Source organism: Cervus elaphus, chromosome 9 (genome assembly GCF_910594005.1).
Source record: "Cervus elaphus chromosome 9, mCerEla1.1, whole genome shotgun sequence".
NCBI classification, from domain to species: Eukaryota; Metazoa; Chordata; class Mammalia; order Artiodactyla; family Cervidae; genus Cervus; species Cervus elaphus.
The window spans coordinates 46,441,633-46,460,339 of record NC_057823.1 but is presented as its reverse complement, the minus strand read 5'-3'; the positions used below and the strand labels follow the sequence as shown (position 1 = coordinate 46,460,339).

Genomic DNA, 18,707 nt, shown 5'->3' with positions numbered 1-18,707 from the left:
GAGAAATTTAATTTCTATTGCTGTGAAGCAACAGAAGCCTGCTTGAGAGGGTGCTGATGGGTTTATGAGTGTCTCATCGAGTTCAAGTCAGTGTGAGAAATAGTGCCTGAGATTAAGGGAAAGCTGTAATAGGAACTAAAACCCAATTCTCCCGCGACTCAGATTTTATGGCCTCCTGCTTCCAGGAAGGGTGCTTGTTCACTTGCTCGTGGTGGGCCCATTAATCCCCCACACCGCCCCGTCTCTCCAAGCTCCAAGGAGCACCGAGGGTGTATGTGCGGGGAGGGAAGTGAGGGCTGTAAACCAAGGGCATTGCCACTCTGGCTTGAAGGGCCTTGAGAGCCAGGGACGTGTCTCCCAGGACTGCACCTGAAGCCTACCTGCTGTGTGCCAGGCACTGTGCTGGTTACCAGAGGGTCAGACAGCCCTGGGGGGCCCCCACCACCATGCAGCCTGCTGAGTGGGATCTCAGGTGTCTCAGCCTGCATCAGCTCGAAGCAGAATCTCAGTTCCCAGACCAGAGATTGAAGCCAGGCTGAGGCAATGAGAGTGTCAAATCCTAGTCACTAGACCACCAGGGTTAGTGGCCAGTGACAAGTTCTGCTTTGGAGAAAGGAATTATTAAGAGGTGGAAAGTAGTGAAACAAGTAAAGCATTTATTAGGAGGAAAAAAGTAAGTGTGGATAGATATACACAGGTGGGCTCAGAGAAAGAGTCATGTCTTTGGGGTAGTTTAAATCACTTATACCGGGCAGGTCTTCCAGGTTTCCCCTGGCCAATCATCTTGCTTTACCTGACTCTGAGTCCACATTTGGTCTGATTCAGCACCGCCAACCGTGTTCATACACATGTCTTAGCCAGAATGGATTCCAGGGCAAGGGTTTCTGGGAAACTGACAGAACATGTTATGGTCTGGAGCCCCCTCCCTTCTCTGAGCTCTAAAGAACCTTTCTGTGCACGTGTAGTTTGGGAGAGCTCATTGACTTCAAGAATGAGAAACCTGTGATGTCTCTGTCTTTCATCTGAGCAGGACTCAGCTCCTCCTCACTCCTGCCATCATCTTCATCATGAAGCATCTGTCCACAGGGGACAGGTTCCAGCTGCTCAGCCTGAGCCCCGTTCATCTCCTACCTCAGGTGAAGCAGGAAAGTCTCTCTTGTGTTGAGCCACCCACGCTGACTTTGGTAGTCATGGTAATGCTACCTGAGCCTCCTCCTCCCACGAGGAATAATGGGAAGCCAACTAATGTCCGAAGGCCTGGCCTATAGGGAGACAGATGTCCCAAGCTGTGAGAAACCCCATCTCCCTTGCCCTCCTTTAATTGCCTACTACCTGGCAGCCTTCCATTGTGGCTCTTAAAGCAAGGACATCATCTCTCTGTGGGCACCTCTGCCAGCAGTACTGGACAAGCTCCCCAGTCCAGCCTTCTCATTCTAGAGACTCTAGACTCTTTCTACAGATGTATTCTCACCCCAGACCTGACCAGAGCCCCCAGCCCAGCCCTCTGGCACTGCCCCCAACATACTCTGGGCACAAGGCAGCTCTTGTTGCTTGGCGCCCCAGAAATCTATGGACACTTCCCACAGAGTGGCCTTGGAACCACAGATGGTCAGCACCATAGGAGCAGCAAAGCCACAGTCAAGAGTTGGAAGGGGTCCTTGTTGGCCCTTCCACAGGCTGCTCCCTGGAGGGCTGCAGTGTGGCTTCTCCACCTCCCTCTCCAGTGACTCCTGACCCCACTGGAGCAGCATCCAGGTCCAGACACATCTGAGTCCCCTCATCTACAGGCGTGCCTGGGCAGTGGTGAGCTTCAGCCCACAGTCGTTCAGTCAGTGTGTTCACTGAACACAAATGAGGGCCATCTCCACAAATCCCAGGCTGCTTGGCCCTCCTCTGGTCCCTATCACAATGGGAAACTTAAGAGGATTGTGGGGTCCCCTCAGCTGGTCCACGCCACCACCCCAAAGCCCTCCGCTATCACTCTCTAGTGAGCAGGCATGTAGGCGTGAGGGCATGTGTGCATGCTAAGTCTCTTTAATCATGTCTGACTCTTTGCTACCCTATGGGCTATAGCCCGCCAGACTCCTCTGTCCATGGGATTCTCCAGGCAAGAATACTGGAGTGGGTTGCCATGCCCTCCTCCAGGAGATTTTCCTCACCCAGAGATCAAATCCGCCTCTCTTTCTTCTCCAACATTGGCAGATGGTTTCTCTACCACTAGTGCCACCCGGCAGGTTGGGGGTAGGTGCAATAACTGAGATCACATTTCCTTCTGATGACTCTCATGGTCTTTACAGCACAGCTCCACCCATCTTCCCATTATCATCTTTCACCATGTCTAGGCTTCTAGATGAGGCTGCGAAGGGATAGAGGGAACCAAAGAGGACCTCTCTGTGTGTCTTCCGTGGCCACAGGGTATTGATCTGCCCAATACACCCTGTCTGTCATGACATCTGACCCCCACCTCTCACCATCCATCCACCTGGGCCAGAGGCGGTCACATGGCCCAGGGCTGTGGGTCAGTCAGTCCTGTGACTGAAGAGCACTTCATCACCTGGCCTGGGAGATTGCTTCTTGAAAGAACATAGGAGATAAGTCTGGGTGATCGGAGTTCAGTCCATGCTTTTTTGCAGGGCCCTTAGGAAAGACTTGGGCCCTTTCTCCAGGATCCCACATACAGGGACAATGGGAGCATGAGGCCACCCCTGGACTCCTTGCAGCCATGAGTGTGCCGTTGTCAAGGGCCCTGGATGCTTGCAGTCTCTTCCACCCCTGAGCTTTCCCAATTATGGGCATGAAGATCAATCCCTTTCTTCTTTCTTTTCCTAAGTATGTTGAGCACTTTGTAGAATTTCTGTTACTTAAGCCTGAAAAAGTCATGACAGGTTCACCAGGACAACTTTCAATCTTCTTCACCCAGTGTCTGTCTAAGTTTCCCCTTATGTGAAGACTGCAGGATCCCAAAAACATCCCATGAGGTCATCCTAAAGACTGGGGCTACGGGTCTCAGAATAGACAAGTAGAAGGTGCCAAGTAGGCACAAGCTTAGGCCCCAAACCACGGTGGGATAGGAGCCAGCAGGTACCACTGAGTCACCTGAGAGACTATGGGGCAAGGTCAGGGACTGTTCTCAATTCATGATGAATCTGTGGGTGATGCCGAGCTGCTGGTAGCTTTTGAGCAGAGCCATGATATACCTTGTCCTCCAGGACACTCAGGGGCAGCAGGGACAAACTGGGGGTTGGGGGAGGCAGTGACCACACAGGAGGTTCTCAAGGACCCGGATGGAGAGGAAGGGAGGGCTCAGGGAACATCAGGAGGGAACCCCTGGGGGCTTGGCATCTGTTCATGCTGCCCCTTGAGGCATCATTTGTGCCATCATGGCAAGTGGGCAAGGAACAGAGGCAGATGGCGCTGGGGGAGCAGCAACCAGGCACTGGCAGGACAAAGGAGGATGAACAGGGACGTCTACTCAGAGCCATGCATGCAGAGCCCAGAGCCTAAAAGTTGGCCAGGCCCCCAGAGCCCTCCTGGACCAACCCTTCCTGACTCAGCTGGGGACCAGGGATAGGAAGGGAACTGCCCAAGGCTGCTTGGGGATCTCTGGCAGCCCCGGGGGCCAGGTGTCCAGAGCCACAGCCCTACATCTGCCCAGTTCACTCGAGCCCCCACCTGTGAGGCTGCCTCATTTTTCCCTCGCTGGGAAATCACCCTGGGAGGTCACTTAGCAGGGAAGTGGGGCCTGCCGGAGAACACGTGTTAAACAGTGAAAAAAAAAACCGGCAGTGAGGAGCAGCTCGTTGGCCATAAATCTCTCTAGAATTTTTAAAAGACCTAGGGAATATTGACATGAACTAAATCTAATAAAACATTCATTTAATTAAACTTTAAATGATCCAAATATTTGCTATTTGGTTAATATTTGTGTAGCTGACAGGAGCAGAATTATGATGGTTTTGTCAGTATTCACGCATTCTAATTTTGCCTGAGTCTTTCCTGTGAAATCACACATCTTCAGACATACAAATGCTTGGGGCATGCTCAGGAAAAATGTGGGAACCAGCCATCCCAGTGGCGGATGGCAAGCCGCACAGGCTTCCCACTTGGGTTCGTTTGCTTGTTTATTCTCAGCCCTGTGCTACAGGCTCCTCCAGACATTTTTCTACAACTGTTTAAAATACAACTTTGTGTTTCCAAGTGTAGAGGGGAGCATACAGCTAGCTGTCCTCTGCCACCTCTGGTCCCCACTGCAAGGACCCCTGGTCGCCCTGCCCGCAGGCACCCTCAGCAGGGATCAGCACCACTGTGCTCCTGGTCTGGGCACTCTCAGCCCAGCGGAGTCCAGAGTCCCATGATCCCTGACAGTTCGGCCTCCCAAGCCCCCACTGGCACAGTCAGGCTCAGCTCTGAGAGTCCAGTGCCATCCTCAAGTACAGAGGCGAGGGCACACCATGGCCCAGCCACTGGGCCCCTCCATACCACTCAGGATCAAAGGGTCTCTGGCCCCTTGAATGCAGACTCTGGCTCTCTGCCGCATCTGTGTGGTCACTCTAGGTGGGGAGGGGTACCAGCCAGGTGAGGGAGGGTTCAGCCTCCTCTTCGAGCCTCCTTGGTTCCCCTCACCTGCCTCCTAGCAGGCAAGTTCTCTGCCCTTCCCGCTGTGTCCTTCCCTATTCCCCTGGGGACAAGGGGGCTTTCCACGCCCCTTCCCACTTCCACAGGGCCTTGAGGCTCATCCCAAGAGGGAGAACGGTCTCCTCTGTACTTGGGCACAGCGGGAGCTAAACAATATTAGTAAATCCCTCTCCCTGTCTCTGCCCCTCTGAATCTCTGAAACCTGGGTCTTGCTACAGGGGGGTTAGTGCCTTCTCTGCCCTGAGCAATAAGCCTCATGACTCACAGGTGGGAGGGCAGCAAGTTGAACATGATTTAAGAGGGAGCTTGAAATGCATCACTTTAGTGTTTATAAAATATTATGCCGTTTGCGTCTGCATCAATCATCCGGTGCTTATCGTTTCCTCATGTGGCTCCTTCACCAGGAGTCCCATTTTTCCTGTGTGTGATTGTCCCCTCTCCACTGGCCTGTTGCCTTTTTTTCCTTCTGTATTTCTATTTCCTTCATTTTTCATTCAGCCATCCAACGAGAACTGATTAAGTACCTAGTGTATATCGTGTATATCGTGTTCATCTCTGTGGGCCCAGGGCTGGGCCATGAATGTTTGTAGTTGGGGGAAGGGCTTTGCTGCCCAGGACTGGACTGGTCTCTACTGCACCAGCTCTCACTGTACCTGCTCTGCGATGTGTGGCACCTGTGATGGTTTTTGCTCCCCTTCTCCACCACCCCCTCCCCCCGACATACTAGCAAGAGAATCTGAGCCTAGGTGTGCCGCCTGGTCGCAGCTCAAACGTGTCCCACTGAGTCATAGAGCTCGGGTCCCAACTCTGGGCCTTGCTCCACCCCGTCAGGGCCCCCCAGGTCCTAGCACCCTTTGCCAGCATGCTGGAATCTACCCAGGCCCCCAGAGCCAGCCCGCCTCCCTCCGCCCACGCTGCCTCCCCAAGAGAAGATATGAGGGAAGGGCAGTAGGGCGGCCATGCAGTCAGTGAAGCTAGCGACTCCCCCCTCCAAACCTCATCCCATGTTGGCATTTGAGTAGCCTGAGTTTGATTTTTTTTTTCATTAACCCTGAGAATTCCAAAAGGTCTGATTCTGAAAGGGAGATAATTTAGACCCTCCCCATTTGCCTGACAAGTGATCAGTCTTAATGCCAGTTATCAAGTGTGAAGCAGCAAGGATTAGTCATTTGTGCAGCCCAAAGTACACTTCAAAAAATTAAAGGCTGCAGTGCATGGTCGCTGAACAGAAACCCAAATCCAAGTTCACAGGCTCCTTAGGCAGCAGCAAACCTTCAAAGGTCAGCCAGTTCGTTCCCCAGACTGCAGACAGCGCAACCTTTAATTTGCCCCCAGGTGGGCAAGAAACCTGTCGGCCCAGCCAGCGGACCTTGACTGCACTTGGCAAGGCCCGGACTCCATGGGGCCTGGTGAGCGCAGGGCGGGGCCGGCGCATCTGGCTCCCCGGTTTCAGCAGGGCAGCCCCATGGCCCCAGCAGCCCACCTCCCTGGCTCCACTCACAGATCCACAGCCCAGACACTTCCCCTGCGCTGACTGTGGTTCCTGACCTGATGTGACTCACAGAACCCTTGGAGCTTTTGACGTAAGTCATGGCCCCTCTCCCAGGAGTTGTGTCCATCTGTCTGTTTAGCCAGCCCACTGCAGATAATGCTCCTGATCCCTGAAGTTCCCCAGGCCCCTGACCTGCAGTAGATCCCCTTGTCCACATCCTTTCGAGTAGAGACCTCACCGCCCGGGGCCTGCAGCTGACAGCGTCTCCTTTCCCTGCAGAGGTGGTGCAGCTCAGCCTCGCCCCCGAGGAGCAGGTCAGTGTGGCCACAGTGACCGTGGGACTCAGCACGGTGCTGACCTGCGCCATCCGTGGAGACCTGCGGCCACCCATCGTCTGGAGGCGCAACGGGCTGGCCCTGAACTTCCTGGATTTGGAAGACATCAATGTAAGTCACCAGGCTCTGTCTGAGCTCAGACTCACCCCCTGGGGAGGCCAGCTGTGTGAGATGCCTTGTGAGAGCTGCAGGGCCAGAGGGCTTTCTTTTCATATCCCCCGTTGGTGCCATCCAGCCTGCTATCTGGTGTCTGGAAGTATCAGCCCCACCTTGTGCAGAGAGCAGGACAGATGGATGGTGTCTGCAAACTTGCAGCCAGGCCCAGAATAAGGTGAATACTAGGGGGAGGCCTGTGGGCGGGGCAGGAGGTTCCCGGGCAGGGGAGAGCATCTGGCTTGTGGGGAGAGATGCTCTCTCTCCTCCTGGGGAGTCTCTAGATCCTAAAGCTGGAAAGGACACAGACAGCTGGAACTGTGGAGAGGGCGCCCCCTATGGAGGGCAGAGGTGGCCTCTGGGATAGTTGGCTGGAAAGCAGGGGCAGGGGGCGAGGTAAAAGAAAACGAGATCAGACCAGAGAGGCCTGCCCAGGGGTCTTGTTTGCTGGGCAAGGAGTATGGATGTGATGAGTTAAGAGGAAAAAAGAGAGTTCCTGTGTCCTCACAGCCCAACATGAGCAATGGGGGCCTCCTGGGCTCTGAGGGCCCCAGGCAGCCTGCATTGGGGTCCCAGCATCACCCCACTCTGCCTCTATGACTGGACAGTTTCTTAAATGGATCCTCAGTGAATTAATCTATTGGAAAAGCAGTGTTAGCGGTGCCTCCCTTCTATGGGTCTTGAGCGATAGAAGGATTGAAGAATCTGCACTGGCCCTGGTTTGGCACTGGTGCGGGCGCAGGGGTTTCCCAGGAGTTCATGTGAGAAGAGGGAGTAATGTCACCCACGCAGGGAGCTGCCAGGATGGCAAACAGGTCTTGAGCTACAGTGACAGGAATTCAAGTTTCAGGCAGAAGACAAGCAGCCCTAGTCTCCTTGGCTCAGGACAGGCCAACCCAGAATGGGCCACTTGGCCCCAAGAAGGAAGACCTGTGGAGTCAGTGGTCAGTTCACGCTAGCGGCTATAAGGTGGGGGTCAAGGTGCTGTGGCAGAGGGAGCTGGCCTGGGCTGTGTGACCCCATGAGTTGAACTAGCACAAAGGGCCAGGGTGCACCCCGAAAAGAGACCAGTCGGGGCTGCTTGGATGGAGCACCACTCCAGCCATCAGCCCTGCCCTGCACTGGAGTGACCCATCACATCAGATAGTGAGCTCCCCATCCCTAGAGGCATACAAGCTCAGGGTCATGGTAAACAGTGCTGCCAGCCACAAGAAGGCAGCTAAACCCCATGACCTTAAAGATTTCATCCAGCTCTGAGACTGCTTTGTGGAAAGAGAGGGTAACAAATCACAAAGCTAGGACTCTGCTACTCTCTGGGTCCCTTTGGATGCACACTGAAGATGGTTGGGGAAGCAGGTGGAAAGAGGGGGGTCACTGTGGAGTCCAGCCCTGGGCAGGGCTGGGCAGAAGTGCCCTTCCCTCACCTTTATCACACCAGGCAAGATGGTTTCCTTGCAGTTTCCCCTCTATAGTGAGCGCGGACAGTATCCACCCACCTCTGAATGTCAGTGCCAGCACAAGCCTGACTGCTTGCTGGTCAGGTGCTCAGTGGGCAGAGTTCTTCCTCTGAGCCTACGATGCCCAGGGCTTGTCTGAGATCTTAGCAAGGGAAGGCAGTGTCCTGCTTGTAAAGACTAGGGTGTGTATGTATATGTGCATGTGCATGTTATGTGTGTTGCTGGGGTGCACGTTTGTGCGTGCGAACCTCTCAAGGTGGGTTGTCAGCTTTTAACCACGATTGGCCAGTGGTGATTAATTCAGAACTAGGTCAGGCCCGCCTGTGTCTGAACGTCCGTGTGCATTGCTCAATGCTCTATTTAAAGACATTAGAAATAAAGGCAGAGGCAGAGCTCCTTTTAATGCACTTGCCATCAGTTAATTAAATTACTTTGAGTGTCTTTCCCCTCCCTCGAACATGCCTCCAGCACCAACTCAATTGCATTTCTACTTTTCACAGAGAGGTTAGCAATTTGGGTAATTGTGGTGCAACTGGAGATTAATGGCCTCTCGTTACCTCCCAGGAAACACTCGCTCCTCTGGGCAAGTGAGCAGCCCGCGAGCAAGCAGGGCCCCGTGGTTCTGAGAAACCCCCAAGGGAGGGCGCAGGGCAGTGCTAGCCCCACAGGGGTCCTGGCCCGATACGTGCAAACACACACACAACACACGTACACACACAGACACATATACAAACACACACATGTACACCTGCCTTCAAGAGAGGAGAGAGACAGCACAGCCTTACTCATGAGGGGCACAGGCTCCAGGGTCAAAGGGACCTGGGTTTAAGTCTCAGCTCTACCACTTACTGGCTTAGCAACCTTGGAAATGACATTTGACTTCTCTAAGCCTCAGTTTCCTCTTCTGTGGAAAGGCGATGAATAATAGATCCTGCCTCATAGGGCAGTAATGAGGATTAAAAGACACATGGAGTTCTTAGCACATGATGTCCATGCTATTATGCTCTTATTTTCATTATTTCTATTATTACTACTTCTCCCACCAGACAGCACTCTCAACCCCTTGCAGCCTGAGTCCCCAACCAGCTGTCAGCGTGGTCTGGTGAGGCCCCCGTCAGGCAGATGTGACTCTGGGGTGGTCCCTGCTGCCTGTCGTCACCTTGATTCAGGTCAGCCTTGATTCATCTGGGGGCAGACACTGACCAGCACCTCCAGTGGGTCCAGGGCCGCCCTGGGTGAGCCATACACCTGCTCTGAGTCTGCAGAGATGCTCTGGGGCAGTGGAGATGAGGTTGTCCTCCTTGAGAGGGCATTTTCAGGCTGAGCGTGTTGGCCGGGGGCACCCCACCCAGTGACTGGCACACAGCAGGGGTTCATTAAGCACAGCCCTGCTCTGGACGGTGAGGGGAGTAGCCGTAGGAGGAAATTAGGCTGGATCAGGGCTGGGCCATCAGGATACACAGCGCATCCCTGAAGCAAGACGGGTCAGGGGAGAGCAGTCCAGGGGGCTACCCTGGTAGAGCAAAGATCAGGGATCGGTAGGTTCGTAGAGCCCCCCAGCCTGTGGCATCTCAGCACCTACCCCCTCCTGCCATAGTCAGAGATGAAACACAACACGATCACAGGCCTTGTAATGAGCGACTGGCTCCGAAACGTTGCAATGACAGGGAAAGCTGATCAGCTTACAAAACCCAAGGCGGGGAGATTAGAGAGCGCACAGAGGTGTGGGCCTCCTTTCTTTGTCATTTGTATGAGACATCTTGATTGGCAACAAAATATTAATCACTTTTTCACTACTCTCTTAATGAGAAGCTTTCATGGGCAACAAAATATTAATTTGTCTTGTCTTATCTGTTAAGAATTCCGTTAATGAATTCGGTCACAGAGCTATTACAGAATGCCATGCTAATGACACATGTAATTAAACTTTTCTGACTTGCCAACATCAAGGAGGCCCCAAGCATCAGAATAATATTTGCTCAGAAAGTAAATGTACCCGTTTAGCCCGGAGCCGCACAAGGAGGAGCCCCTCAGATTCCCCAGTGAGTGATGTCGCTGTCAGGAGCAGTCAGGAGTCGCCAGTGTGTCCACAGTTGTCCAGACAGCACACGTGAGGAGCCCTCCTCTGGATTCACTTACTGAGCGACAAGCCCAGTGCCAGAGCATAGAGCAAAGACACTCTGCCTGGCTTTGAGGGAGCAATGCAGCACAGTGTAGCCGGTCCTAGGGACCTGGTGTTCCCCCTTAAGGATGCCTGAGCCCTCCCCCCAGCAAGACACCTCAATCTCACTGCAGCCCGGACCATGAGGGGCCCTGACTCAGCCGGACCTGGAAAAACAAACCCCCCGAGCAGAGGGCAGCACTGGGTACCAGGAGGGCAAAGACCCCCCAGACAGGTGCCCCCCAGCTGGGGTGGGAATTCTGCCCCGCTCCCGGCAGTGGGTCTCTGGATTGTGATACCTCCTCCTGTTTGCATGATGGTTTCTACTTGTGCACAATCTCTGGAGTTCACAAAGGGCGGCCTGTAATTTGTTTATGTCCCAGCCAACTGCTGGGATCTCTATAGGAGCAGCTGTGGGTCTAGCAGCTTCAGACCTGGCTCTGCGCCCTCTGCCTCAACCCTCAAGGACCCAGGGCCATGGCTCCAGCTCAGAAGGTGCCCTGGTCTCGGGCCAGGCTGCTGGCCAGGAGGGCACCTACGCTGGTGTGCCAGGTTGACCCTGCACCTCTCAGCACTCCCACCCCCACCCCGTGGACCTGTGGTCAGCCCGCCCGGCCTCTGGCCTGCTCTGCTCGGACAGCACAGGGTCACATGGAGAAGGGCACCCCATCATCCCAGGGGGCCACAACCACAGCCTGTGGGGGGAGCTTATGCTAGGGAAGGACTCTGCCTTAGGAGGCAGTGAGATGCCCTCACCACAGGTACCGAAGCAGGAAGGGGACGAACCGGGTCCCCTTTGAGGGCTCTCTGGGCCCTGGGGTCATGCAGTGCTGTGATAAGGAAATCACGTGGGAGACAGGGCCCCGGGGGATGTGAGTCCTGCACGGGAGCCAGGAAGCTCCCTTTTTCACCCGGACAGCAGAGCCTCCATCTTCCCAGGCTTCAGTCCGGGGTGGGGCCCATCTCAGCAGCAGATCCATACACTCCTCGTACAGCCAGGCCTACACTCTGGGTGTTCTTGGGGGTGAGGGGAGGCTGTCCCACTGTCGGCAGAAGCAGGGCCCATCCCAGCCTCAGTGCCCTACCCAGACCACACAGCGGCTACTCAGGAAGTGAAAGGACCATCCCCAAACCCAGTCTGCACCCCCTGCTCCAACAATGTCCCCTACCCTCGCCACATAACTGTCTTCCTCACTGTCCCTTATGTCCCCAAGGACAGGGGCTGCCCATGAGGGGAGCAGAAGCAGGGAGAAGACATCCCCAAAGTCCCAGAAATCAGCTGATCCCCAAATCCTTGCTAGTATTAATACAGGTATTTCTACCATTGGTACCAAGACGCTGCTGTGTCTGGGGGGCTGGTCTCTGAGACAGTCCATTCAGAAGCATCATCTCATTTAATCCTCATCACACCCCTATGAGGCAAGTGAAATTCTGTCACTCAGGGGTTTCAGGAACTTACCAGTGCCTGCAGCCAACCTGCACACCCCAGTTAGAGCTTCATGGGTTCCTTGCCCTTAGGACAACAGCACCCAGCACCCAGCATTGCCAGGGTCTCGCTCTGGGGCAGCTGGACCTACCTTCTGCTCTAGCAGTAATGGCCGCAGTACCTGAGCCCCAGTGGGCGTGTCCACTCTGGGTGCAGCCACGTGTCTGGTGCTCCGGGTCTCATTAGCTGCTGGCCTCTGCCGCAAAGAGAAGGCAGAAAGCTCTTAGACCAGCACGTGGAGTTGTTTGGCGAAGATATTCTCAGGGAGAGGAAACATTTTTCTATTGTATTCTTCTTTTTTTAAAAAAAAAAAAAGAAAAGCTCATAACAAACCCCAGTATATTGCAAATGACTTGAAAGAGCCACTCTTTTTTGTTGGTTTTTTTCTTTCACCAAATCTCCCTATTTGGGGCTTTCAAATGTCGACAGGCAGAGTACAGTGATAAAAGCAGAAAAACAAAACCCATTAGAAGAAAGTATTTGTGGCAGTGTTTGAAGGATGTGTTAAAAGGTTCACTTTTTTCCCATGCCTAAATGGTGTAAAACCATGAACAAATAACTCTAATGAAGCATACGCTCTCAGCCAGCTCTTCTTTGGAAGTGAGTTATTAAAAAGACCAAAAGAGAATGATTTAGGAGCTCATGACTCATTTAATTTTTATTGTCTTTATATGAACCAGTCATGAATCCATTGTAAAAAGATGAGAGGCGTTTGATTAGCATGGAGAGCTGTTTGCAACATGCTAGACGGTGGTTGTAGGTTCTGCATTAAAATAATCTCATTAAACGCTTGGGTACATTTTGTTTTAAGATCTTGGAAAACACTCTACTTGAAGCATTCAAAGGCTTTGGCCAGTTCTCTCCAGCTCCTGTCAAATAAATCCTGGTTACGGATGCACACTCGGTTCTTTTGAGTTTTGGATGAACTCAAACCACTAGGAGGATTGGCCAAAACTCTCCTAGAGAGTTGGCCCATGGTACAACAGCTTCTAGAGCTCATGGGGGACTCTGCCTTCCAGGTACCTCATCTAGCCTTAGCTTTCTCAGTGGCCTCTTCAGGGTCACCCCTCTTTCCCCATTGTACCTGTGCTTTGTGATCACTTCTGGCCCCATCTCAAAGGTACCAGGTTCCTCAGGAAGGTTCTGATCCAGCTTCTAGACCCTAAATGCAGAGCTCCAAGTCCCAGGCCAGGGAGCTCACATTCAGGCTGCTTTTAGGCTTTACCATCTGCAAACAACACTGCAGTGAGCATCTTTGTACATACCTCTTTGCACATTTCTGTAAGTAGGTGTTTAAGTTCTTAGAAGTGGAGTAACTCCATCAAGGGTGGACACATTTTCTGTTTTGATGGATATTGCCAAATCTCCCTACAAAAAATAAGTTGCACCCAGTTTATACCCCTTCCAGCAGTGTATTCAAGTTTTAAACACCATAATAGGAGAAAATTCCTGATTGCAAGCCTTGTTGGTCCCTGAAATGAGCCATGGAAGGAAATTTAATCAAATCCTCTCCGGAATGTTTCATAAACAGTAGGAGTGCCAATCAGCGGTCTTGGCTGACAGTGTGATTCAGGTTAGAGGAGCAGGGAAGGCCCTCTTGGCTTGGGGACTCATGATACAAGTGTCCCCGGGGGAGGGTTGCAGGCTTCCCGGATGAAGGCAGCAGGTTCTAGACAGTCTGAAACTTCAGTTTGTTACCAACCAGGGTTCTTGGCCTTCCTTCAGTCAACAGAAATTGACTAGAGGCCAGAAAAGAAATTTAGGCAAGGCTTTATTGGGGACCCTGCTGCAGCAGAGGGGAGCAAAAATAAACAACAGTTTCCCTTGCTTGCTTGCTTCCAAGGGGAGCAAGCTAATTCCTTATGTGGGGTGAGGGAGGGATGTGTCCAGGGGTCTGGCTAGAGGGGTGGTTTAGGTGTTCTGCCCACCTGTTAGGTAGTGCTGTATGCAGGGGGCACGTGCAGTGCAGACATCTCTGAGGACCCGCCATCACCAAGGCGCTGCAGTGTTTGGGTCCATTTGTATAGGTGGGATGCTAGGGTTCATGAGATTCAGGGGGAGAGTCAAATCAGCCGGGAGGGAAAGACCCTCTACCTTCTCCATCCTCTCCAAAGAGAGCCAAGGAAGCTCCTGAGAAGGGCAGAGTTAGAAAAGCTTGGAATAAATGTCTCTAAATGGAGTTTTAACTTGTAGCATTGACAGTGAAAACTGAAGGTCACTCAGTGGTGTTCGACTCTTTGCAACTCCATGTATAGTCCATGGAATTCTCCAGGCTAGAATACTGAAGTGGGTAGCTGTTTCCTTCTCCAGGGGATCTTCCCATCCCAGGGATCAAACCCAGGTCTCCTGCATTGCAGGCGGATTCTTTACCAGCCGAGCCACAAGGGAAGCCCAGCATTGACAATACCATTAACCTCACCTCTGAAATCATTCTGGAGTCCTTGTGTTTAACATTTAGTCACTAAATAGTCAGCACTGATGCCTCATCTTCATATGACTTCGACCTGACTCACATGTATCACTGTGACAACATCTCCCATCTTGCCTCTGCTTAAATATTGTTTAATACTTAAGTCTTGTTTAATTGCTTGCTTTATTAAGGGCAGAGACCTAGAAAATAGCTTCTTAAAAAGGCAAAAACCATTTCTTTAAGTAAAATCATCTCTTTTCCAAAGACAGATGTGCATCAATACAAAGAATGGTCTAATCTAGCATCTGTTTATTTCTGGAAGGAACCTTGATTTTGCTAATACATTTCTATGCATCAGAGCAAAAGAAAAAAAATGCCATCCATAAAAAGACAATTACAGAGATGCAATCAAGCACTGATAGCAGTGTTCAGACACATCTCAGAGAACCTTCAGGAGAGAAAGGATTGCAGCGTTAGTTTTATGTAACTTCTTATAAATCAATTTTTAAAGTAATTTCTTTACATCCAATGAGGGAAATTTGATTTCTGTAGCCAGTATTCGTGTCCCAGAAAACAATATACACTTTTTTTCTATAATTATATGATGCCTATTGTTTCAGCCCAGAGACTTTTTTTTTTTTTGAGTACAGAATCACATTTTCCCCGGAGCCTGAGTCACAGGCTGGTAATGAGTTAGGTGTTCCAAGTAGAGCATCACCCATCCAGCAGCCCCACACCCTCCACACCTGAGGGATCACACCTCTGCTCCCAGGAACATTGAGGAAAAACCAGAGGCTAAGCAAATCTGTTGCTGCTGCTGCTGCCAAGTCACTTCAGTCATGTCCAACTCTGTGCGACCCCATAGACGGGAGCCTACCAGGCTCCTCCGTCCCTGGGATTCTCCAGGCAAGAACACTGGAGTGGATTGTCTGTTCCTTCTCCAATGCATGCATGCATGCTAAGTCGCTTCAGTCGTGTCCAACTCTGTGCAACCGTATGGACAGCAGCCCACCAGGCTCCTTTGTCCACGGGATTCTCCAGGCAAGAACACTGGAGTGGGTTGCCATTTCCTCCTCCAAGCAACTCTGTTACAGGCTCACAGAAGCCATGAGCCTCGTCTGGGGTTACATGGACTCTGCCTGCTGCCGTGTGCGGAGCCCTCCCAGCGTGCCCAGGTCTGAGAATGCAGTGTGGAGAAGGAGGCAGGGTGGGGAAGTGGGGACGAGACCTGAGATTGGCTCTCTGCCTCCCTACCAGCCACTTGATTTGGACCCGTGTGTGATTGGCGACATCTGGGGGCATGGGAAAGCAGGACACATCCTAGACATGTCCATTGTCCAACCCAAAGAACCAAAATCAGGAAAGCCCCTGCAGAGAGCCCAGCTCAGCCGCTTGTACAGTCTGCTCAACAAGTATCCACTGAGGGCCACCCTGTGTCAGCCCGACGCCAGGCACTGGGGACACAGCAGTGAGCACTGGACACCAGTGTCCCTGCCCTCCCCTAGGGCACTCACGTGCTAGTCAGGGAGACAGGTGGCAAACAGTACGCTGAATGGGAGTAAGACAAGGGGCGTCGCTGGGCTGTGATGCGGGGGGCAGGTGCAGAGCGCAGAGGTGGAGGTCACTGCATCGAGCCTCTGGAGTAGCAGTGGAGGTGGTGGAGAAGGTCAGACTCTGAACATATTGTGCAGGAGGGCTCTACTTCCTCATCCTGTGGGGACTGGCTTCTGTTTTGCTTTATGGTTTTCAGGGCTTTTTTCTGAGGTTTAAACCGGACGATGTGTGTCAAGATTCCCAGCGCACGGTTAGCTCGTGGATGCTGAGCTGGTGTTGTTGCCTAGCACCACCCTGCAGTGGACCTTGGGCACCTCAACCCGGGGGCTCTTCTCAGCCCCCGTGACCACACCATCCCATGGATGGAGGTGGCAGTACGAGCAGAGGGTGCCAGAACCCGAGACTGGCTACAAGGGCCCCCCTATAAGGAAGGGCTGTGGATATGAAGGCTCAGGAAGGCAGCCCAGAGGGAAATGCCAGGGGACCCCCAGCCCCAAACTCCGAGAGCAAATGGATCTGGTGTCGCCCTTTGGGTTGGAGTCTGTAGTCTGTCTGGGAACCAGCCAAGTGAGGCACAGAGGGGTTCCCAAGGTAGTGGCCACACCCAGCTCCCCAGCCCTCTCTCAAGATGCCTTTCCAAACTCTGAGACTCCAAGCAAAATGTATTTTCCTTCAGACTTAGGTTTTAACGTGGGAAACAGCTCAGATTAGAAATATGTCATCCCCAGAAGTGACTATTAACTTTTCATAAGCGACTCAGGTATGAACCCTTTATGACTCTGTTATGACACAGGACAAATCAGCTATCTGGTGTTTTATTTCTATTATTGAAGCTTCCACCGGGTAATCGGAATGGGGCTTTTTAAAGCAGAGCAATGTTTCAGAGAAAACTCTTAAGGGTTTCTGCAACCTTCTCCAATGTTTTACCCCAGTGGGAGCACTTCTGAGTGTCATTTTCCTTGATACCAAGAGCAGGCTGCATGCATCCACTTTCCACCTTCCAGCCTCTGCCTTAACCCAGACCTCACTTGGGCCTACACCCCTCATTAGGTTAACTAGCCAGAAAGCATCCTTAAAGGACTCATGGTTGTGGCTGGGCCCTTGCCACACTGACTAGTGACCTTTGTCCCTCCTGCCACCAAATTGCTTCCATGGGAGAAGAGAGCTCAGGAAGGACAAGAGAAATAACAGGAAGGATGGTTTGGTGGTGTCTCCAAGGGGTCAAGAGGAGTTTTGCATCTTCTCTTAGTAAGAAAAGTAGACAAATGTATACCTGTGGCTGATTCATGTTGACATATGGCAGAAACCAACACAGTATTGTAAAGCAATTATCCTTCACTTAAAAATAAATAAGTTTTTCAAAAATAAGAAGAAGAAAAGGAGCAGCCGGATGTCTGTCATGCTTCCCATCAGCAGACAGGGCATAGGAATTTTCCACAACTTCCATGCAGGGGAAACCAGTGCCCAGAGGGATGAGGGGACATTGGTCAGTGACAGAGTTCAAGCTAAAACCTGAGTCTCCTGAGTGCAGCACCGGGCTTCCCCCATCACTCCTTACAGCTAGTGCTGCCAGCCCCGTTTCTTACGGGAGTCAGAACCTGTTCTGCCCAATAAGCTCTGAGTACCGCACCTCAGACATGTTTGGTAGCTAAAACCAAACTCCCTGAAACTCCAGGTAATTCCATCCTCAGCCTGTCTGCAGCTAGTGCCTGGATGGGGCCAGCATTGTGCAGGGCTCTGCAGAAGAGGCAGCTGGCTGGAAAGCCACTGGGGGAGTGCTTCATGCCCTGCGCTTAGCAGGTGACTTTGATCAGCCCGAAACTCCCTCCTGCCCATCCCTCCCCACGTGCTGGCCAAATCGGACCCCACAATGAGGCTGCAGATGTCACAGGGACAAGGCTTATCACTGAGCCATCTCTCATGGAACGTCTGGCATTGGTCCCACCTGCTCTCTTGTACATCCTGCCCTTGTTTTTGTTTGCCTTCATTTTCCTCAGAATTCTGTTTTCCTTCTCTGGGGTTACCCAGATCTCTGCAAGCTGCCTGAAATTATTTGGGGAGGAAGGTAAGATCTAAACCAGTGATAAGCAAACCATGCCCTGTGAGCCAAATGCAGCCCAGCCCATTTTTTATTAAAATTTCATTGAAGCATAGTGATACTCATGAATTTAGGTATCAGTATGTCTATTTTCATGCCTCAAGGCAGAGTTGAGTAGTTGACAGAGCCCTATGGCCCACAAAGCCAAAATATTTGCTATCCAGTCTTTTAAGAAAAAGTTTGCAAAGGAGGCCACCCTCCAGAGCATCTCAACAGGTGGACAAGAGTCCAAGAAACTAGCCAAGCAGCAGCAGGATTAACAGGGGGGCAGGTGAGGCCAGCTGTAGAAATGGAGATGGAGGGTGCTGGGGAAGGCATTCAGCGGGCCTCCCAGAGAAGGTGAATCAGGTCGTAAAATGACGTACAGGGTCTGGGCAAGCAGCACGGTGGTGATGCGGTGGTCCTGCTGCCCAGGAAGCTCTGGCTGAGCAAGGGGCCAGGCAGAAAGGACCTCCTCGCACCTACAGGGTTTCCGTTTTCTGGCAAAACCCAAGATCTGGCTGTCCTTCCCAGCCCACTCAACAGAGAAGCCAATCTTGTCTTCCTTGCCCAAGCAGGACTTCGGAGAGGACGACTCCCTCTACATCACCAAGGTGACCACCATCCACATGGGCAATTACACCTGCCATGCCTCCGGCCACAAGCAGCTGTTCCAGACCCACGTCCTGCAGGTGAATGGTTAGTAAATGGCTCCATGCATGTTGTCGCCCCAAAGTGTTCCCCAAAGGCTGCTCAGAATAACCCTCCTTCTCTCTTGCATTCTGTCTTCTTGAAGAAATACCTGACCCCAAAGTGTCCCGTTGCTCCCCTATGTAAAGGGGGACTGGGGCGGTGGGCAGGGGCAGAGTCTGCTAACTCACTTCCCAGTCCGGCTCTTCCCTGAAGCCTCCTCTGATGAAGTGAGTCCAGGTGGGAGGGGGTGAGTC

The 18,707-nt window shown here is 52.3% G+C and overlaps 1 protein-coding gene across 3 annotated transcripts in view; it reads left to right on the top strand.

The window, feature by feature from the left end:
* Window positions 1–18,707, top strand: part of FSTL4 (follistatin like 4) — a 417,881-nt gene that overhangs the window by 351,086 nt on the left and 48,088 nt on the right. For all 3 annotated transcript variants that reach the window (XM_043912771.1, XM_043912769.1, XM_043912770.1), the window contains exons 7-8: window positions 6,407–6,573; window positions 18,339–18,459. In XM_043912771.1, the coding sequence (XP_043768706.1) occupies window positions 6,407–6,573; window positions 18,339–18,459 (288 nt within the window). The remainder of the gene's footprint in view (window positions 1–6,406; window positions 6,574–18,338; window positions 18,460–18,707) is intronic.